At 36.0% G+C, this 20,276-nt stretch overlaps 1 protein-coding gene across 2 annotated transcripts in view; it reads right to left on the reverse strand.

Moving 5' to 3' along the window:
- PTH2R (parathyroid hormone 2 receptor) overlaps nucleotides 1-20,276 on the reverse strand; it is an 86,033-nt gene that overhangs the window by 28,357 nt on the left and 37,400 nt on the right. For both annotated transcript variants that reach the window (XM_059168991.1, XM_059168992.1), the window contains 4 exons: nucleotides 13,950-14,047; nucleotides 10,562-10,751; nucleotides 9,228-9,381; nucleotides 2,099-2,159 (listed from right to left, as the gene is read on the reverse strand). In XM_059168991.1, the coding sequence (XP_059024974.1) occupies nucleotides 2,099-2,159; nucleotides 9,228-9,381; nucleotides 10,562-10,751; nucleotides 13,950-14,047 (503 nt within the window). The remainder of the gene's footprint in view (nucleotides 1-2,098; nucleotides 2,160-9,227; nucleotides 9,382-10,561; nucleotides 10,752-13,949; nucleotides 14,048-20,276) is intronic.

The raw sequence follows: 20,276 nt of genomic DNA on the forward strand, positions 1-20,276 counted from the left end.
TCAAACATTATGCATAGGTATAAATTAATGAAATAATTAAAGGAATAATACTTGTTAATAAGTATTTAGTATTTATTATTCCAACCCCTATAGTATTTTATGTACAATATCTCATTCAATTTACAACACTCTTGTGAAGTGAATATTCATTTTATCTGTATTTGATCAATGAAAAAACCAAGGCTCAGAGAGGTCAGGTAGGGTATCTGTTGTCAGAGAACCAAGAAGTAGCAGAAAAGGCCAGTGAGTTACTTGCACCTGAACCCTTTCTCATCATGTTCCCGTTTAGTGCCTACTAGCTGCCAAGCTCTGTGCTGTGTTTTGTCTATTTTAATGTAATTCATACATTATTATCTCTGCTTTAAACTAAGAAATGGGCATACAAAAAGATCATGTGTGTTTCCCGTGGTCTTAAAACTAATAGCTGGACCAAGATTTGAACTCAGGTCTGCCTTAGTCTAAAAAAGCATCTTTAACTATCATCCAGCATCACTACCCTATACTTTAAAATGCTGCTTTAGGGGTGCCCGGGTGGCTCAGCTGGAAAAGTGTCTGCCTTGGGCTCAGATTGTGATGCCAGGGTCCTGGGATTGTCATGTTGGGCTCCCTGCTCAGCGGTGAGCCTGCTTCTCCCTTTCCTCCTCGCTTGTGCCCTCTCTCACTGTCTCTGTTTCTCTCTATCCCAAATAAATAAATAAATAAAATCTTTAAAAATAAAATGCTTCTTTAAATGAACCCCAGTCTACTTGAAAACCTATTAAATCACGAGGCTGGATTCCAGTTCTAACGTGCATTTGTTTTCTTTTTTGAAAACATTTAATTGTGCTATAGAAGACCAAAAAAAAAAAAAAAAAAAAAAAAAATGGGATGGATAAAACCCATAGTTTGCATCAAATTCAACTAAATAGGTAATAAGTGGACCCCATGCATGTTAAACGTAAGTACAACTAGACACTAAATATTCATGATACACCTGGGGCACCTGGGTGGCCCAATCAGTTAAGCCTCTGATTCTTGGGACACCTGGGTGGCTCAGTTGGTTAAGCAGCTGCCTTCGGCTCAGGTCATGATCCCAGCGTCCTGGGATCGAGTCCCACATCGGGCTCCTTGCTCCGCAGGGAGCCTGCTTCTCCCTCTGCCTCTGCCTTCCACTCTGTCTGCCTGTGCTCGCTCTCCCTCTCTCTCTCTCTGACAAATAAATAAATAAAATCTTTAAAAAAAAAAAAAAGCCTCTGATTCTTGGTTTCAGCTCATGTCACAACCTCAAGGCAGTGAGATCAAGCCCAGCATTGGGCTCCATGCTAACTACAGTCAGCTTAAGATTCTCTCCCCTTCTCTCTCTGCCTCTCCCCCCAACTGCATCTCTATCTTTCTAAAATAAATAAATAAAATCTTAATAAATAAATAAACACTCATGATACACCAAATATATGAGGCACAAAATATTCCCTGATACACAGGAAGTGCTCAATATTCTTAACATCTTAATTCAGCCACTGATTGGTGAAACCCATCCCACATACCCTTTGCCCAAGACACACAAATAAAACCCAAATTTGTTTAGCAGGCTAACTAGCAAGCTACAGCTACAACCAGGCATAGTTGCTTCTCAAAATATGAAAAAGCAAATGTGTATCCTTGGCCCAAGGCACCTTCTGTCTGTGGGTCTCCTTGCTGCAATCTCATCTCTGGGCTTCATACCCACACCATGAAGTGGGGAAGGCTGATGTAGAACAGATCTGAAAATTGCCCATCCTGGGACCCAGGTGGTGTGGTCCTTCCACATGCTTACATCATATCCTGTGATAACTTAACCATCCCCTTCCCCTGCTTCTCACAATATATTTTTAAATGCTATTATACACCGAAGAGGTCAAGCATCCTAAGCTGGTCTGTGAGTCCTTCTGTCCCATGACCTCTGGGATTGGCTAGCTTACTGGTAATGTATCAAAGGCTACAATCACATCAAGGTATTTCCTACGTGACATCCCTGGGAGGACGTGTGATCAACAACAGCAGCCAAGTGTCAGTTCCAGGCAGGAAAACTGAGTCTTGAGAAAATCGGAGGTGCTCTCTTTACCTCTCGTTTTTCACTCACCTTGCATCAGCCAGAGTTGCTCGTGCCACAGCCCAGGCCACAGCAAATGCTGCTGGGAACCCTGCAATCAAAAAAGGATTCAGAGACCATATTTAAGATGAAGGAAATTTTTTAATCTCATACTCAACACAAATAAGAATATACTATTACAAGTTGAAAGAGAGGGGCGCCTGGGTGGCTCAATGGGTTAAGCCTCTGCCTTCTGCTCAGATCATGTACTCAGGGTCCTGGGTTCAAGCTCCACATCAGGCTATCTGCTCAGCAGGGAGCCTGCTTCCCCATCTCTCTCTACCTGTCTCTCTGCCTACTTGTGATCTCTCTCTCTCTCTGTCAAATAAGTAAATAAAATCTTTAAAAATAATTAACTAAAAATTTAGAAAGTTGAGAGAGAAAAACAGATATGAAAAATGTTGATATATCAACAAGAAATTCCACTTAATTATCATCTTGCCCATTCAAAAAAATGAGCAGGTACATTGCTGTCATTTGTTCCTAAAAGTCTAAAGATTGAAGGTTGACCCAATTTTCTCTTGAGGGATATATCCCTCAAGCTATACTGGGAGGGGACAAAAGTTACTGGGGCCAGAAGCAGGCAGCAGTTTGAGCACTGGACTTGACTCTTGCCACCCTGACAGCTACAGGCTTTCAAGGAGGAGTGAAGAAACATGACAGACTTCATGAGAAGCAGCAGGGAAGCTGTCGTTTTAAAAAATTAGAACTTAGCCATTCTAAAAGTGCAAGCCATTGAGAAGTTACAAAATTGAGAAGTTTTGATCAGTTTAGCCTCTTCTTTTTGAGGGGTTCATATTGGCTGAAGACAAACATTTGCATGCATTTAGACTAAGGGGTGCCCGCTATATGGTTCTGGTGATTTCAGTGTGAGATATGTATTCCTCATAAATGTTAAATACCTTGTGAGCCTGTAACATCAGATCTATTACACTGACTTTCCACAAGCCTGAAAAGGCCACCTATGGTAAAGGCTGACTGTTCAGTTCATGTTATCGTTGATAAGACTCTGACAGCACACACACAAAAAAAATCAAAAAATCATAGCTTCTGTGGAACACAACAAAATAGGACTAAAGGATTTAATGGGCAACTTCTCATTCTGTGGAATTTATGAAAGTGGTTAAAAGAAAGGAAAGAGAGAGCATCATGGAAACATTGCAAAAGTTAAGAAGCACCTTAAAAGAGAGAGAAAATTTTTAATCTAACTTAGAACATTTTTTACTAAACACCATATTAAATTTTCCTTTTAAAAACACACTTTCAATTTTTCAAATAATCTTTTTTTAGCAAAAAGTAAAAAAGAATAGATTCAGATGTAGGAAAATGCTATTAAAAGTGAAAATAAGATGATACCCTGCAATAGAAAATTTTTTGGCCTCCTCAGTGATCATCTAATTGAATTTAACCTCAGCCTGCCTGTGTGGCTATTAGATTTTATGATTCCATGTTCAAATTTTATTTGTTTGCTAGAACATCTGAATTTCAAACACCATTTGAAAAATGTTCAAATTCCATGAGAATTGGAAATTGTTTTTGTCAAAATAGATCTACTTAGGGATGCCGGGGTATGTCCAGTTGGTTAAGTGTCTGCCTTCAGCTCAGGTCATGGTCCTAGAGTCCTAGAATTGAGTCTCACATCAGGATTCATTGCTCAATGGGGAGCCTGTTTCTCCCCTGGCTGCTGCTCCCTGCTTGTGCTCATTCTCTCTCTTTCTCTCTATGACAAGTAAATAAATAAAATATTTTAAAAAATAGATATACCCAATTCTATTTATTCCTTAAGTTCAGTTCACATATTTTATCTATCTTTCTATCCATCTCTGTATCTATCCACCTACCTATCTGTCCATCCTTCCATCTATCCCATAACCATTTATTAAGTGCCTATGTATGTGTCAAGGATTGCTCTACTTTCAGAAGATAAAACAATAAACCAGCAATATCCCTATTTTTCTGAAGCATATGCTGGAAGGAGATGCAAAACTAATAACATAACTTTGGTTATCAATCAGCATTATGAAGAAAAAGCAAGAATGATGTTGTATAATGCAGTAGAGTTCCTTCCGATATAGTGGTTCAAAAAGTCCTGATGCATCTCCCTTTACTCTTCTGCTGCTTCGACTATCTTTAGTCTTGATCAGAATTTTCACATTTTCTCATTTATAGGTCTTTATCTTTTGCTTCCTTTACAATCTCCCAATCAAGCAATTTCCTGCGTGGTGTTCTATACACATTGATCAATAGTCCTTGAGTTGGAATTCTGTTTTAGATGATAATCATAACAAATACCTTATATCAGATACCATGTCTTAATGAAATTACTTTTCTCATCATCTTGGAAGACTTCCACTCACAAAACTAGCACAGAGGCAACCATGGATAAAAAAGAACTGAAACCACTCTGGGATTTAAAGATTTTTTTTTAAGATTTTATTTATTCATTTGACAGAGACACACAGCAAAAGAGGAAATACAAGCAGGGGGAGTGGAAGAGGGAGAAGCAGGCTTCCCACTAAGCAGGGAGCCCCATGTGGGGCTCAATCCCAGGACCCTGGGATCATGATCTGAACCAAAGGCAGACACTTATTGACTGAGCCACCCAGGTATCCCTTAAGGATTTTTGATCACCAATATTAGTATCATATTATTAAATAATTGAGAACACATAAATATTTGAAGTTTAGATGTTATTTTTAATTTAAATATTAATTTGAGTAAATTTAATATAAATTTGAATGTTACTCAATAAATGCATTTACCTTGAGAACTCAGTTATCTTCATAAAATGTCAGTATAAATAAGTGACTCTGAGAGGGATGCAATCTTTAGACTAAAAATAAACAGATGTGGGTTCTAGTGTGGTTCCATTACTACTCTTCTTTAAAATGAAATTTTGGACTAACTAATAGTAGCTAAAATGTGTTAGCAATTAAACCCTTCCTTCACATAAAAACTTAGCAGCAGCCAACTGCATAAAACAGAAATGCTCTGAAGTCAAAAATTATAAATGGGATCTTCTCACCTTGGTTTATGTAGTTTCGTCTTGTTTTGGATATTTCAGAAGCTTCAAAGAACCATACCTTAGCCTTACCCTCTTCCTGTGGTCCTACTGTAGTATTGTAAAATCATAAAGTGTAAAGTTAGACCTAAAAAGTAGACACCCATCATAACATAGGATGCCTAGCTTTGCTAAACACATACAGGATCTTACCAACCAGAAACCTTGATTCCCCTAGGAATCCATCTGTATTGACTGCTCAGACACGAAACTCTAGGTTATGCTTCCAGTTCCCTCACTACTCATCATAGAATGCTGGAGTCAATACCCATCACCTATGTTTCATCCTTTAAGGAACCCAGAAGTAACTCTATATGATTTTGGCAGTATTGTTCTCAACTCTCTAAGCTAATACTGAAGGAGTATATCTCTCTTTCAGGAAAATTGCAAAGTCTTTGAAAGTCTTTCATTGCTACAAACAAGAGGGTCTATTTATGAAACTTTAGAAGAGCTACCTCCTCCTGAGATGGAATTGCTACAGGAAACAAAAGGAAATTTAAATATGTACCTAATTTATAATCCAAAATAAATGCTCTAGAAGAATAGAGTAAGGCATTGTGGGAAAGGACCAGTCTAAAACAGAAGAGCTACAATAAAAAAGAAAATGTTTACTGAATTAAATATGGCCAGTGGGCAGAAACTATGAAAGACCAAATTGATGGAGATGAAGTGAAATCTTGAAACCAGGTGAACTCAGTGAGATAAATCTACATAACTGCTAAAAATACAAATCTAAATGTGACTATAATTTGTTTTATTTTAAAGAGGTAATAATTTATATAATCTTAAATGGTTAGGAATAAAACCCCAAAACACATCTAAAAAGTTTGGGGAAAAATGATAAGCAGAGAGATTCAAATTCTGTATCTTTCATAAAAGTAGGGCTAAAATATCGATCTTTTATTGACTCTAATTGTTATTGACTCGAATTTTATTGACTGTAATTGACTCTAATTGTTTATTGACTCTACCTTCAGTAAAACTAGTAATGGCATTAAAAATCATAAGGGAAGAGAGAAATAGCTTTCCTAAGTTTTTAAATTTGCTTGAAGCCAATGGAAGATTTTTAATTGTATAAGGGTATTATATTGACTATCCTAAATAATTTTTTGAAGAACAGATCTTATAAATCAAATATTTTGAATATAATATGGATGATCAGAATAGGCAAACACAAAACAAAATAACCTACTGGGTCAGACTGCATGCTTATTGTGTGCAGAGACTTCAACACATATCTCTGTGTTTCAATTACATTACTGCCAACTGGATAATCAAAAAATAGTTGCTGAATTGAGATCACCTGATACAGAGATAATGAAACTGGACATGTAGCATCTCCTGATTATCTTCAGAGACTACAGCATATGAAAATATTCTATAGGAAAACTTGGCAACAGAGACATGACTACACAGTATAATCAGGGTAGGTGATCTTATATGATAATACATACATTCTGGCATCTTATCTGAGAGCTGAAAATTAAGAATGGTTGTTAATATAGAGGCAAATTACCACATTAAGGATAAAGAAATAAGACTGATACCTTTCAAATATTAAATTAAATATATGGAAAAAATAATGCATGCTTGGAACCAAGCAATCAAGTGCCTTATTTATGAGAAGTGAGGCAAGAAGAGGGAAAAGTAACATGGTTGATTGAAAGAAAAACAGAGTCATCATTAGAATTGGTCTTTACTCCTCCATACATTTGTTTTGTGATGAAGATGCGTAAAAAGTTATTTTAAACATTTGCCTTCAATTTACTAATGCTCAGATATGCCATCTTCTCCTCTTTAGATTGTAATTTCCTTCCATCCAATTTATTCTTAAGAATCAGCAAAATCAATGTAAATATTATAGCTTCACATCACTATAATGGGAATAATAAAGCTCTATTTATTTAGCTGAAGAGAGTTTAACGTTATCATGATTGGGTCCAATGAGTAACAAAGGAATCCAAGCAAGGTCTCTTCTCTAGGATCATGACCTGAGCCAAAGGCAAAGGCTTAACCCACTAAGCCACCCAGGCACCTCCCACCCCCATCCTATAAGTCTTATTTAGCATATGAAAATCCTTTTGGAAACTTCCTTTGTCTTTACTTCCCCCACCTCCAAAGTATAGAATCAATTGCACTTCACAATCACAAAACAGTTCTTTCTGCCCATTGGTCCTCTTCTGGAGTTTTCATAAAAGCATCCTTTTGCACCTAATAATGTCTCAAGAATTCTTTCTTGACCATTCACTCGGGAACTTCACTTCAAATCACATCAATAGAGACCAAGTAAGAGTTCCGGGGGAGTTGGCTATCAAATCAGTAAGGACATAGAGGAAAAAAAGGAATTTATTATGTATGACCAGTGGTGAAGAAATCTCCAAAGTACCTAAAAAGTAAAATATCCTTTTCATTTTTATTTTTTTTTTAGCAACTGCTAGTCAAAGGGAAAGCTTTAAAAAAGACAACCCGCCTTCAGAAATAAAGTTTTATTCACAATAATCATTTCATAATAAATGAAATGTCATAGGAAATAGACCCTTTGTTTTCTTAAAAATAGACTTGCTAGTTATTCATTAACTAGCAGGAAATTCAATATTCCCTACTTCACATTTTCAAATGTTAAAAAAAAATATTAAAGCCAAACAAGCAAGGAAATCTTACTTTGGAGGAGAAAAAAAAGTCCTTCAAATTTAATCTTGAGCTGCTCAGTTAATTCTTTTACTATGCTGAGCACCTTATAATGTGGGTATTAAAATAACAATAGAGATCTGCAATTGTCCATCATGAGGCTTCTTAATTGTAACTACATGTGAGTTTCAATTTCTTTTAAATTTGAACAAGCAACATCCTTTTCCCCATGTCCTGTTGAGTTAGTGCCTAGTCCAGTGTAGTGCTGAGAAGGCATTTTTGGAATGTGAGATAAATATCCTCTTTTTTTTAAAGTACTTTTGCAGAAAGTAATTTGCATTGTTTCCTTCCAAAAGACATGATAAGTCTGCATAATTAGTTGGTAATTTGTATCTTTAAATGCAGTCAAGATGATCTTATAAATTCCTTTATGGAATTTCATATAATCTAAAAATGCAAATCAACATTCATTACTATAGCTTAGAAATTTAAATATCAAAACATTTAAGATGAAATTATTGCCAAATCAGGACATTGACATAAGAAATGAGCATAGCAGTTCTAAATGTGTATGGTGAACAATGTGTTCTTTTATATTTCCACCCAAGAATTCTCTCAAGAATCTGACCTAAGAACACTAACCATAAGTTAAAGATGGTAAGTTTGTTACTATTGGGAGAATTTGAGACTTGATCTTAATAATCTTGCCCAATGAACAGTGGAAGAGAAAGAAGATATAAAGGTAAGATGGAGAGATTTCAGGAAAATGGCTGAAAGTATGTTAAGGATACATGATACAGGAAAATGCTGAGTATTCAGAACAAAGTCAAGAAAGAATTCTTGAGTTGTGTTTGGTACAAAAGGTGGTTTTACTAAAGCAAGGGGACAGGACCGTGGGCAGAAAGAGTGGCACTTGGGTTGTGATGGGCATGTGACTGTATACTTTCAAGTTGGGAGGGGGTTAATGCCATCATAAGTCCCTAAGGAATTTTGGAAACAAGGTTTCCAGGACCCTGTGGGAGCTAGCTATTGTTAAGAAAAGGTCGCTTTTTACCATATAGTAAAAGCTCAGTTCTGTGACACTTCAGATGTGTGTCAGTGGGCCATATGCTAGGAGGATGATTGCTAACATGTACCTGATGGGTAGAGATAAAGGAAGTTTCCAAAGGAATTTTTATATGTTAAAGAAGACTTACTGGATCTTGGAGGTCAGCATAATGTTAAGCTAAGATTGCCTTTTGCCCTTAGCAAAGTGTCAACATTGAGGCACCTGAGATCCTAGAGGAATGTCACTCTTCTTTCCAGTGCTTGTCAATGGGCTGTACGTAGTAAGGACATTTAATTTTTTCTTTTCTTTTTGTCTCTCACATCAGTAGGTTTAAGATAAATCAATAATACAGTTTAAAGAGAAAAGGGATATAAATACCTTACCCCAGCCTATCAAGATGAAGCCCCACAGGTATTTGGTGTCCGAAAAGAATGCCACAAAGATTAGACTATGCAGGTAGAGACCTTCCACCAAGATCCAATAGTAATTTGTAGCCAAGAAGTAAATGAACATAATAACAGCAATCTTGCACCCAATCTGTTACAAGTAAACCAGAATTGCATCATATTAGAACTCAATTATACTACATAAAACATCAGACCATGAAAAAGTAGTTCTGTATTTCTTTTTTATGATCTGTTTCCTGTATGTAGGCAAGCCAAGACTGTTGAATGAGACCAGAACAAAGTTATTTTAAGACAGCATCTCTAAAACTATCAACTCAATTCTATTTTTAAAATAAGTTTTCCTTTAGAAGTTATCAAAAAATCACTTTTCCTTGATTTTTTCCTGTTTATGAAAATAATACTTGATCGCCAGAGAAAATTAGGAAAGTACAGAAAAGCATAAAGAAGAAATACTAACCATTATTCTACCATAACTATTTTATTCTCATCTTTTTTCTGCCCCAAAAGTCCATGGCTAAAATAATAAGCATTTACTACATCTTATGAACCCATGCATTGGCTAGGTGACTCTGTTGATCTAGGCCAGCCTCTGCTAATCTTGAGCGCTCACTCCCAGAGCTCTACCCCTCACTGCCACACTATCACTCCCACTTCTATTCTATTGGATAAAACAAGTCACAAAAACCAGCCCAGAATCAGAATCAGCAGGGACTACAAAGTTACAGGGCAAAAGCCAAAGCCACAGAAAGGGCATTAATTCAAACCATCAAAACATATAATCTATTACACTTAATTCCCAGATATGTGCGTCAGTGATTTAATTAACTGAATTATTCAGTGATTCTATTTACTAAGTTACACCAGGACATTTCAGAGCAGAATCAAGTACCCCGGAATCTTATATTAGAACAAGCGTGAATCTACAATAAAGTAAATGTCATGGGCTTTTAAACAACACACTTCTGGTTTTGCAAGTGGGCTTTTTACTTCTGAACAAGGCAAGCCATGACAGCTAGTTATGAGCCATACATCAAATGCACTCCGGTCATATGATTTTTGAAGTTTCCATTCCAGAATGTTCTTACAGAAAGAGCTCAAGACTTTTAATAGTCTAGGATGATGAGTAATTAAGTGTAAAGCTTAAGGATAGAATTGAGGTAGTAAATATCATTATATAAATTAGTCATCTAGCTTGGTTAATTCAGAGATTGCATAAGCCAAAACAAGTTAATATTTAGTGGACTGTAAAATTTCACTTGTCCATAATGTTACAGGAATCAATCATGAGAGAAAGTGGTGAAAACACTTACATATTGTGACTTGTCCACAGAAGGCATTTCTATGGAACTTTGTAGGTCATCCTGCATCAACAGGGACTGCAGCTCCTTGACTCCTATGTGAGCATGGACCACTTTATCCTTGACAAAGATGCTTACAGCTCTCAGCATGAAAGACACAAACAAGTGCATGTGGATATAGTTCCTTGTGCAATGTAATCGTCTATGGAAAGAAAATATTCAGTACTTAGATTTGGGTGAAATTAGACATAGGGAAAGAAAATACATACAAGTCCATACTCAATACAAAACAAGTCCATACTCTCCTCCAAAAAAGAAGAAAATATGGTAAGCCTGAACAAAGACAGAAACCCATTACTATCTACTTCCAGTTGAAACAACTGGGATCAAGAACTAAAATGTAACTTTTTGAGAAATAATTTCAAATTTAACTTGATCTACTACGATGTTTATCTTGATTTTGCAGAGTTAACTATTATGCTATATTATACTAAAGCATTATACTAAAATATATATTACAGTAATAAATGACTAATGGAGAATCATTTTGAAAAGGGATAAACATTATTAAAAACGGAGCTTTCAGGGATGCCTGGGTAAGTCAGTCAGTTAAGTGTCTACCTACTGCTCAGGTCATGATCCCAGGGTCCTAGATGGAGTCCCACATTGGACTCCCTGCCCAGTGGGGAGTCTGCCCTCTCCCCCTGCTTATGCACTCTCAATCTCTCTCTCTCCCTCACTCTCTCTCAAATAAATAAATAAAATCTTTTTTAAAAAATGGAGCTTTCACATTTTCAACACATATGCTACAAGAAAAACTAAAATATTTTGATAACATTACACAACTTTATGTCCTAGTAATGTTAAAGAGTAAACAAGCTTACTTTAACACAAAAGCTTTAACAAAAAGTTTTGCGTTTATAAAAGAATCTTAGACACAAGTTAAGTCATAACATACACAGAAGAAGATATAGCATTACTAATTTCCTGTACAAAAATTTAACTCCAGAAGAGATCTTTTCTTCAGTTTAATGGGAAAATACACTAAGAAAAGGTTGCAGAATCTAGCCCAGCTCTACCATTGCTTGACTGCAAGACAATACAACTTTCCTGTACAAAGATCACTCTATTACTACTCTTCCAGAAAGGACAAAGTGCACAAGTATAAGAAAGTAAGAAAAAAATTTTAATCCAATAATACATCTTTACATTTCATAATATAGTAGGGATAAGCCAACTGAGAATGAGCTAAATTTAGACATTTCAGAAATATTTTGTTTGTATGTTAGGGACACGCATGCATGTCCATTGTACTCAGACAGTCCTCCTCATTGGTCAATTCCTTCTGGGGAGTGTGTTCACAAATGAGCAGGATTTGACCAGATAGGTTATCAGGTATCTGTGGAAATTATTGACCACGAATAGTGCCATCACAGTATACAAGTGGGTATTGACTTTTAGAAGACTCAACACTCTCTACTATTCTAATAAAAAAGCATTTTGTTGTGTAAAACAGAAGAGTATCTGAAATTTTTGTGTAATGTTATGCTGTACAGTTTAGTAATTACATAAAAGTATTATATAGAAAGAATTTGTTAAATAGAGTGATAAATTACTATGTAAATTGAAGAATTACTACGTAGTGATTTGTATCCTCCTGAAATTTTATGTAAAAATTTTTTTCTCATAAATATTCATCTATTATTCTGAACAACCAGAGCTACATTTAGTATAATGGAATGAACTCTGGATCGGAATTAGAAGATGAGGTTCTGTTTCCAGCTGTACTACCTATGACCTTGTGACCTTGGACACTGAACTTTAGGTTCTTAGGTCTGTAAAATGAGATAATACTGCCAAGCCAATTTCATGAAACTGTTTTGAGGAACCCCAACATAATCCACAAATCTGTGTTTCCCTTCTACTTTAAAAACTTCATTAGCTCCCTATTCTCTACCCTTACAAGATAAAATTCAAAGCCTTTGACAAAGACCTGCAAAACACAGTGCTGCAAAATCTAGTTTCTTCCTAGTCATCCCTCTATGGCCACTCCACCCTATGCTCCAAATGTTGCATTCTCATGGGATTCTTCAATGTTCCCAGAGTCTACCCTGCTCCTTTCTGCCTCTGAGTTTTGCACATTCTGTTCCCATCATCTGGAATATACTAAATTCCTTCTCATCATTGAAATATCAGTTCACATGTCAATGTGTTCTAGGAAGTCTCCCTCTCTTACCTAGTCAGTTTTAGCCTCTTTGGTCATCTAGCCTCATTCTTTTTCCCTGAAGTTTAACCCTGAAGTCTTAAAATGTTCTTGCCTTAATTACTATAGCTCAAGACCTTCCATTTCTATCCAATCCTCAATCCACTGCCCCTGGTCAGGCCACCATCTTCCTTTCCTGAGTTACTCTAACAGCCTCTTCCAAATGGGCTTCCTATCATGCTTCCCACCAACTTACACTCCACCTCACAAGTGACCTTTCATGTCTTGCTTCTGCTTAAACTCCTTCAGTGGTTCTTCATCACTCTTAGGGTAAAGTTCAGATTTCTTCATATAACCCACAATCTCACTGCCCATCTCTCATATGCACCAAAACTCTGAATTCTCAAATATTCCATGCTTTGATCTAAACTTGGGTTTGGAATTCTGTCCCCTGGTATTCTCTTTGAGATATATCTTATTTATAGTCATGCATCTTTTGAAATTTCACTTCATCCCCTTACTCTGCCTTCCCAATTACCATACACCACCTGAATCATACCATTTCTCACACTATATACTAATTGTTTTCTTAGTTATGTGTATCACAAACCAGGTGCAAGCATCATGAGTATACATTTCCCATACATGTTATGTACTGCTTTATCTCCATATTGGTGCTCAAAATTTTGTCCTGATTTATACCAAATTGAATTGGGCAAAAGTTTCAGTGGATAAAAAATAAACCATAACAGAAGCAATAAATATGACTTCTTTAGGTATAATATCAGATCATTTGGGGGATTATTTAAAATGAATTTCTGTCCAATGGCACCAAACTCATTTGGGAAAAATGAAGTCTTTGCAATATGAATGAAAATTTTTGCAGCTCATTCTGCTCTACCCAGTAACACTTTGCAGACAAACAGACTGTAGTGCAGATCTATAGGCTTAATGGTTTCATAGTGCTTTGATGTTTTTAAAGATTTTTCTTTTAGCTTTTAAACACCAACAATAAAAACCCTGAATTTCCTCATGAAAAATAAATTTTCAAAGCCAAATAATATTATAACACTAGGCTGAATTCAAAAACTTGTGCTGGGAAAAGTATCTGGGCCAAAAATTGTGAGACCTCACATCTTCTATGCATAGGACACAGAACCTGTCCCTTCATGGAGAAAGGGATTAGGAATCACTCACCTGAAGTAGCCAATGATGACAATAGCCACAGCCAAGGAACTGAAGGAGACAGAATATCCAATTGTGTACATGACATAGAGGCGTTCAAAGAATTCTTGCTGAAGGGGAACATATTTAATTAGAAAAATAACTTTAAACAAGTAGATGTGAATAAACTTAAAAATCATGCTTCTTCCCGTTTAGACAGGCAGTGTGTTAGCACATTTATATAACATAGATTGTTAATCTAGCCTTTCTTTCATTTCCTATGTTCAAGTGAGAGATTTTTTTGTTTTTTTGTTTGTTTGTTTTTCTAATATTTTATTTATTTATTTGAGAGAATGAGAGAGAGAGAGGGCATGAGCAGAGGAAGGGCACGGGAAGTAGCAGGCTCCCCACCGAGCAGGGAGCCCCCAACACAGGGCTCCACTCCAGGACCCTGAGATCATAACCTTGAGTTGAAGGCAGAGGCTTAACCAAATGAGTCAACTAGGCACCGCTCAAATGAGAGTTAAAGATGTAATAATAATAACATGTGGCATTTCTTGCTTTAGTGAGGTCAAATCAAATGTTGCAATATTTACTTAGTGAATTTTTGTGCTGTCCATTTTAGTTATTTGGAATTATATATCTAAAATGATAGCTGAAGTGAACAAAACATGTGTTATAGGGCTATTCTAAGAGGAAACTAGTAAAAAAAACTTTCATTTTTGGAATATTATTTCTAGTTTTCCTTAAGCTTTTTACTGAGCTGTAATTTACATGAAATAAAATGTACAGATGTTAAGTTAGCACTTTGATGGGCTTTGATAAGCCACGTCTGCAGCCAAAAAACTATCCACCATTCACTTCCAGGTAACTACTGTTCCAATTTCTGTCAACACAAATTGGCATCAACCGTTCATGTACTCTGTGTACTTTTTGACTATTCTTAGCCTTCTTAGAATTAGAGAACATATACATAGTATATACTCTTTCTGTCAATATACTGCGCAATAGTTCTGTATCTCAAATGTAACGCCAGTCACAAAAGTTTACATATGTGATAAAATGACAGAACTATAACACACAAATGGCACCATGTCAGATTTCTCCCTCCGATATTTTAGTATAATTATGTTAGGATGTAACCATTGGAGAATATCAGGTGAAGGATAAATGGGACTTTTTTTTACTATCTTTTCCAGTTCTTGTGAATTTATAATTATTTTTAAAAATTACAAAGGAATGGACCATTGATTCATGCAACAATATTGGTGAATGTCAAAAATAGATGACGTCTTAAAATTGTACTGCCTTAATTACTATACCTCAAGATGTCCCATTTTTATCCAGTCCTCAAGCTATTGCCCTTGGCCAGGCCACCATCTTCCTGTCCTGAGTTACTCTAACAGCCTCTTCCAAATGGGCTTCCTATCATGCTTCCCACCAACTCACACTCCACCTCACCAGTGACCTTTCATGTCACTCTTCTGCTTAAAATCCTTCAATGGCTCCTCATCACTTTTAGGGTAAAGTTCAGATTTCTTCATATAACCCACAAGTCTCAAAACATTCTCCCTTCACCATTGTACACTTGAAGGCCTTGAAGACCTGCCTTGTGCTGTCCTTTAAAGTCACCCATAGACCCCTCTTCCCCAGCTTCCCTGACACCTAGCAACCATTAATCTGTTTTCTACCTCTGTAATTTTGTCATTTCATAAATGTTATAGAAATGGAATCCTCCAGTATGTAATCTTTTGAGATTGGCTTTTTTCACTCACAATAATGACCTCAAGATCCATTCAAGCTGTTGTATAGGTCAAGTTTGTTCCTTTATAATGCTGAATATTATTGCATTGTATGTATGTAACCTAGGTATATCAGTATATATAAAATGTTTCAAACTTTGTAGACAGCATATATTTGGGTCATATTTTTTAATAGATTCTTTCAATCTCTGTTTACTGGCATAATTAGATCATTTTTAAATATAATATTGCTATGTTAAGGCTAAGTCCATCACCTTATATTTTTATTTTCTGTTATTCTATTTTTCATTTCTCTGTTTTATTTTTCCTGCCACCCTGTGGGTTACTTGAACATTTTGCAGAATTCTATTCTGATGTTCCTTTTCAAACACTTTTAGTGGTTGTTCTAGGTATTACATTGTACAGCTTAATGTGGAGACTTTGATTACTGAATGCTTACCTTTCTTCTTTCCTAATTAAGCTATAATTAAGCCTATAATTGAGCTATAATATAATTAAACAAATAATAAGCTATAAATCTTCTAAAGTCTGCTTTTGTAGTTTCTCCCACTTTTTTGATATATTCAGCTTTCATAAGTATTCAGTTCAAACTTTTGCCTTGGGTCACACACATATTTTCCAACAATTTGTAAATTGTCCACGTATTTTTATTTTTTTTAAAGATTTTATTTATTTATTTGACAGATAGAGATCACAAGTAGGCAGACAGGCAGGCAGAGAGAGAGAAGGAAGCAGGCTCCCTGCGGAGCTGAGAGCCCGATGCGGGGCTTGATCCCAGGACCCTGGGATCATGACCTGAGCCGAAAGCAGAGGCTTTAACCCACCGAGCCACCCAGGTGCCCCAATCTTGAGATTTATTGACACTTCTTTATAGTCCAGCATATGTCCAATCTTAAAGAAATTTTGATGTGTAATTTCAAAGAATGTGAATTTTGTTGTGTTTGGTGATTGTATTCTATAAATGGCATTTTCATCAAATTGTGTGAAAGATATCCTATGGGTGTTTTTGTCTAATTGTTTTACCAATTACTGAGAGAATGGTATTTTCATAAATTGCAACATGGTGGGACCTGATCATGTCTCTTTGCTTTGACAATTTTTGCTTTATGCAATATGAAGTCCCTAAAAGCGTGCATATTTAGGATCATTACTTCTTGCTGGTAAATGGATTCTTTAACCATTCTGACATGGCCTTCCACCTCAGTAATACTCTGCCTTGAAGTCCACTTAGCAATACCAACCTTTTTGATGCTGAGGGCATGCACTGCATTAACTCATCCACCCTTTTAATTTCGACACATCTGTTACCTTCACATTTATCTGTATTTTTATAGAGTACATTTCTTACAGACATTATATACCTAAGTCATACATTTATTACCCATTCTACCTTAAGTGATTGGTAAGTTCATTTACACTGAGCACAATCATTGCTATGGTCAGGCTTAAAAATAACACATTGGTACTGGCATTCTAGATGCCCTATCTTTATTCCTCTGTACCTACTTCCTTACCTTCTATTTGGGAGGTGTTGTCAATCAAGTATTTCTTAATATTTCGCTTGTGTTATTTTTTAGCAATTACGCACCCTGAACTTATCAGAGCCTCCATTTAAGTAATATTGAACTATTTCACAAATGACCTAAAACGTATAAAAATGTATACTCAGTTTTGCTCCCTAGCCTTTGCCCTTTTAGATTTTGTCTACATAGTGCTTGCTTTGGCAGCACATACAAAATAAATTTTGCCTATGTAATTTATAAACCTTTGTGAGACTATTATGATTGCTTTAAGCAGTCAGTAGACTTTTAAATGAATTATATAGATATAAAGAAAGATATAAGTACAGTAATAAATAAGGATAAGAATATAGTTTTGTTTACTGTTGTAGTCTGTCACTTTTATCCATATATCTATGTACATATACCCATTCTGGTCCTCTTCATTCCTTCCTACCAATCTCTGTTCTCGTCTGGCATATTTCTCTTTGACTTAGAGAACTTTCTTGAGTATTTCCTAGACTGAAGGTATGATGAAGATGAATCCTCTCATATATTTTCTGTCTGAAAAGTCTCATTATTTTACCTTTATCTTTTTGCATATTATCACCTTAAGGATGTCATCCCATTATATTCCAGCCTCTTTTAGGTATCTTTTTTATTACCGTTCCCAATGTGCCCTTATACTCTGCCTTTAAGTTTTCTTTTTACTGTGATTTATAGCAGTTTAACTATGATGTATCTCAGTATGATTTTATTTTATCCTGCCTTGCATTTGCTAAATTTCTGAAATATATGGGTTAATTTATTTCACCCATTTAGAAAATTCTTGGCCATTGTCTCCTCAAATATTTATTTTGTCCAATTCTCTCTAGTTACCTCTAATTTCACATTGTTAGACAATTATATGTTGTCTCACAAGTTTCAGATGCTTCCAGTTTTAATTTATTTTTTTCTCCTGATGCTTCTGTAGGAAAATTTCTATTGACTTTTCTTAAAAGGCATTACTCTTTTATCATGCTGTATCCAGTATGCTGTTGAGAAAATCAAGTGAATTCTTCATTTTTGGATTGAATATTTCAATTTTTAGAATTTCCATTTTGGTTTTGTTTTGGGTTTTTTTGAAGTTTCTATTTCTTTGATTTTTCCCATCTATTTTACATACCTTCTCACCAAATCATCTAAAATATTTAAAATAGTTATTATTAAGTATTTATCTGAAAATTCTAACATCTGGATCATCTGGTTTTCTCTGCTCTTATTTTTACTCCAGATTTTGGGGCCCTGCCTTGTAATTTTGTATCACACTCTGGGCCCTGTAAGTAAAAGAATGATAGATACTGAAGTATTTGATGTCTACTGCCTGAAAAGGCAGGCCTCTTCCTCTATCCCGCTTCTTGAGTAGGGAAGCTGGATTACTCTGTTGTTAACTAAGTTGAGCTTTGTTGTAGTTTTTGTTTTATGTTTTTTGTGATCCTTCTATCCTGGTTTATTTAGGTTTTGAGCCCAGAATCAAGACTCCTTCAGCGGACCTCGAGATCTTAGCGCTAGCAGCCTCTAGCGGCCATTTTATGGATTTTAGTTCACCTGACATTTTCCAAGCCATAGAACTTTTGATGCTCTTTGAACCATCGTCAGATTTTTGAGTTGCTAGGGATTTTACTTTGCTCTCCTGACCTTCCCTGGTGTGCAGTCTGTAGCAGTGATGCTCCATGTATCTTTTGTCCCATGCCTTTGGCTAACTGCTGCATTTCACTCTGAGTACTTCGCAACTCTCCCAGAATTTCTCTTACCCTACCTGTGCTGTCCCCAGCCTTTGGCACATGGCCTCCACTCCCATGGGTAAAAACTGGCTGGTGGGTGATAGCGCACTGTGAATGGGCTCACTTCTTGAGATTCTAAGCCTATATGCCAATGCTTATCTATTAAAAGTTGATTTAAGGGGCACTTAGGTGGCAGTTGGTTAAGTGGCAGACTGTTGGTTTCAGCTGAAGTCATGATCCCAGGTCTTGGGGTCAAGACCTATGTCCAGGTCCAAGTCCTTCACCGAGTCTGGCTCAGCAGTCTGTTTCAGGATTCTTTCTCTCCTTCTGCACCTGCCCCAAGCTCACTTGTTTTCTCTCTCTCTCCCTCTAAGATAAATAAATCTTTAAAAAAAAAAAACAAAAACAAAACAAAAAAAAAAAAAAAAAAACAACTGTTGTTTTAAGAGCCTGGCTCTTTTCTTTCCATCTCTTTCTATGACCTGGTTGTTCCTCTTCTGCTACAGACCCAGGGATAGATAGCAGTCATGGGTCTCTTCTCTTATAGGAAGGGCCTGCCCCCTTCTAGAAGTGGGATCATTTAGACTTCTTGGCATCCTCAGCTCACTGATGAATTATTACAAATTACTGACTTTGCATCTTACTTAATCTGTTCCTACTGTCACAACTTCCAGCATCCTAATTGAAAGCAAAAGATTTTGCCTTTTGTTCCTTTTTAAAAAAAGGTTTACTACATATTATTATCAGTCAATAAAATACAAAACATTTTATAGAAAATATTTGGGAATGTCTGGGTAGCTCAGTTAAGCGTCAGTCTGTTGGTTTCAGCTCAGGTCTTGATCTCAGGGTCATGAGTTCAAGCCCCACGTTGGGCTCCATGCTGGGTGTGGAGGACTACTTAGGAAGGAAGGAAGGAAGGAAAAAAAGAATATATTTGGATAATGTGTGAAACACAAAAGAGGGAGGAACCTCCCAAATTCCTACCAGCCAAAAAGAAACACTTCATGTATTTCTTTTTATTCTATCCCTATGCAGCATTTTCTGTTGTTTTGAGCATCTACATTCCCAATTTATATACAACTTTATTACCTTATTTTTTTTTTCTGTTAACTGTATAACAAAGGAAATTTCTAGGGCCACAAACTCTTTACAAAAAACATTTATGTGAGTTTATTTAAACTTCTCTGGAAGGTTCTTCACTGGAAACTTAAATTCTTTAGAATATTCACTACAAAAATTAATAGTTCAATGAACATTCTGTCCACTCAATTCCCCACACTCCAAATTCTTATACTTGACTCTTAGAAGAAACTTTATAAGATCAAAAGATATGAC

This window comes from Mustela lutreola, chromosome 3 (assembly GCF_030435805.1).
Source record: "Mustela lutreola isolate mMusLut2 chromosome 3, mMusLut2.pri, whole genome shotgun sequence".
NCBI classification, from domain to species: Eukaryota; Metazoa; Chordata; class Mammalia; order Carnivora; family Mustelidae; genus Mustela; species Mustela lutreola.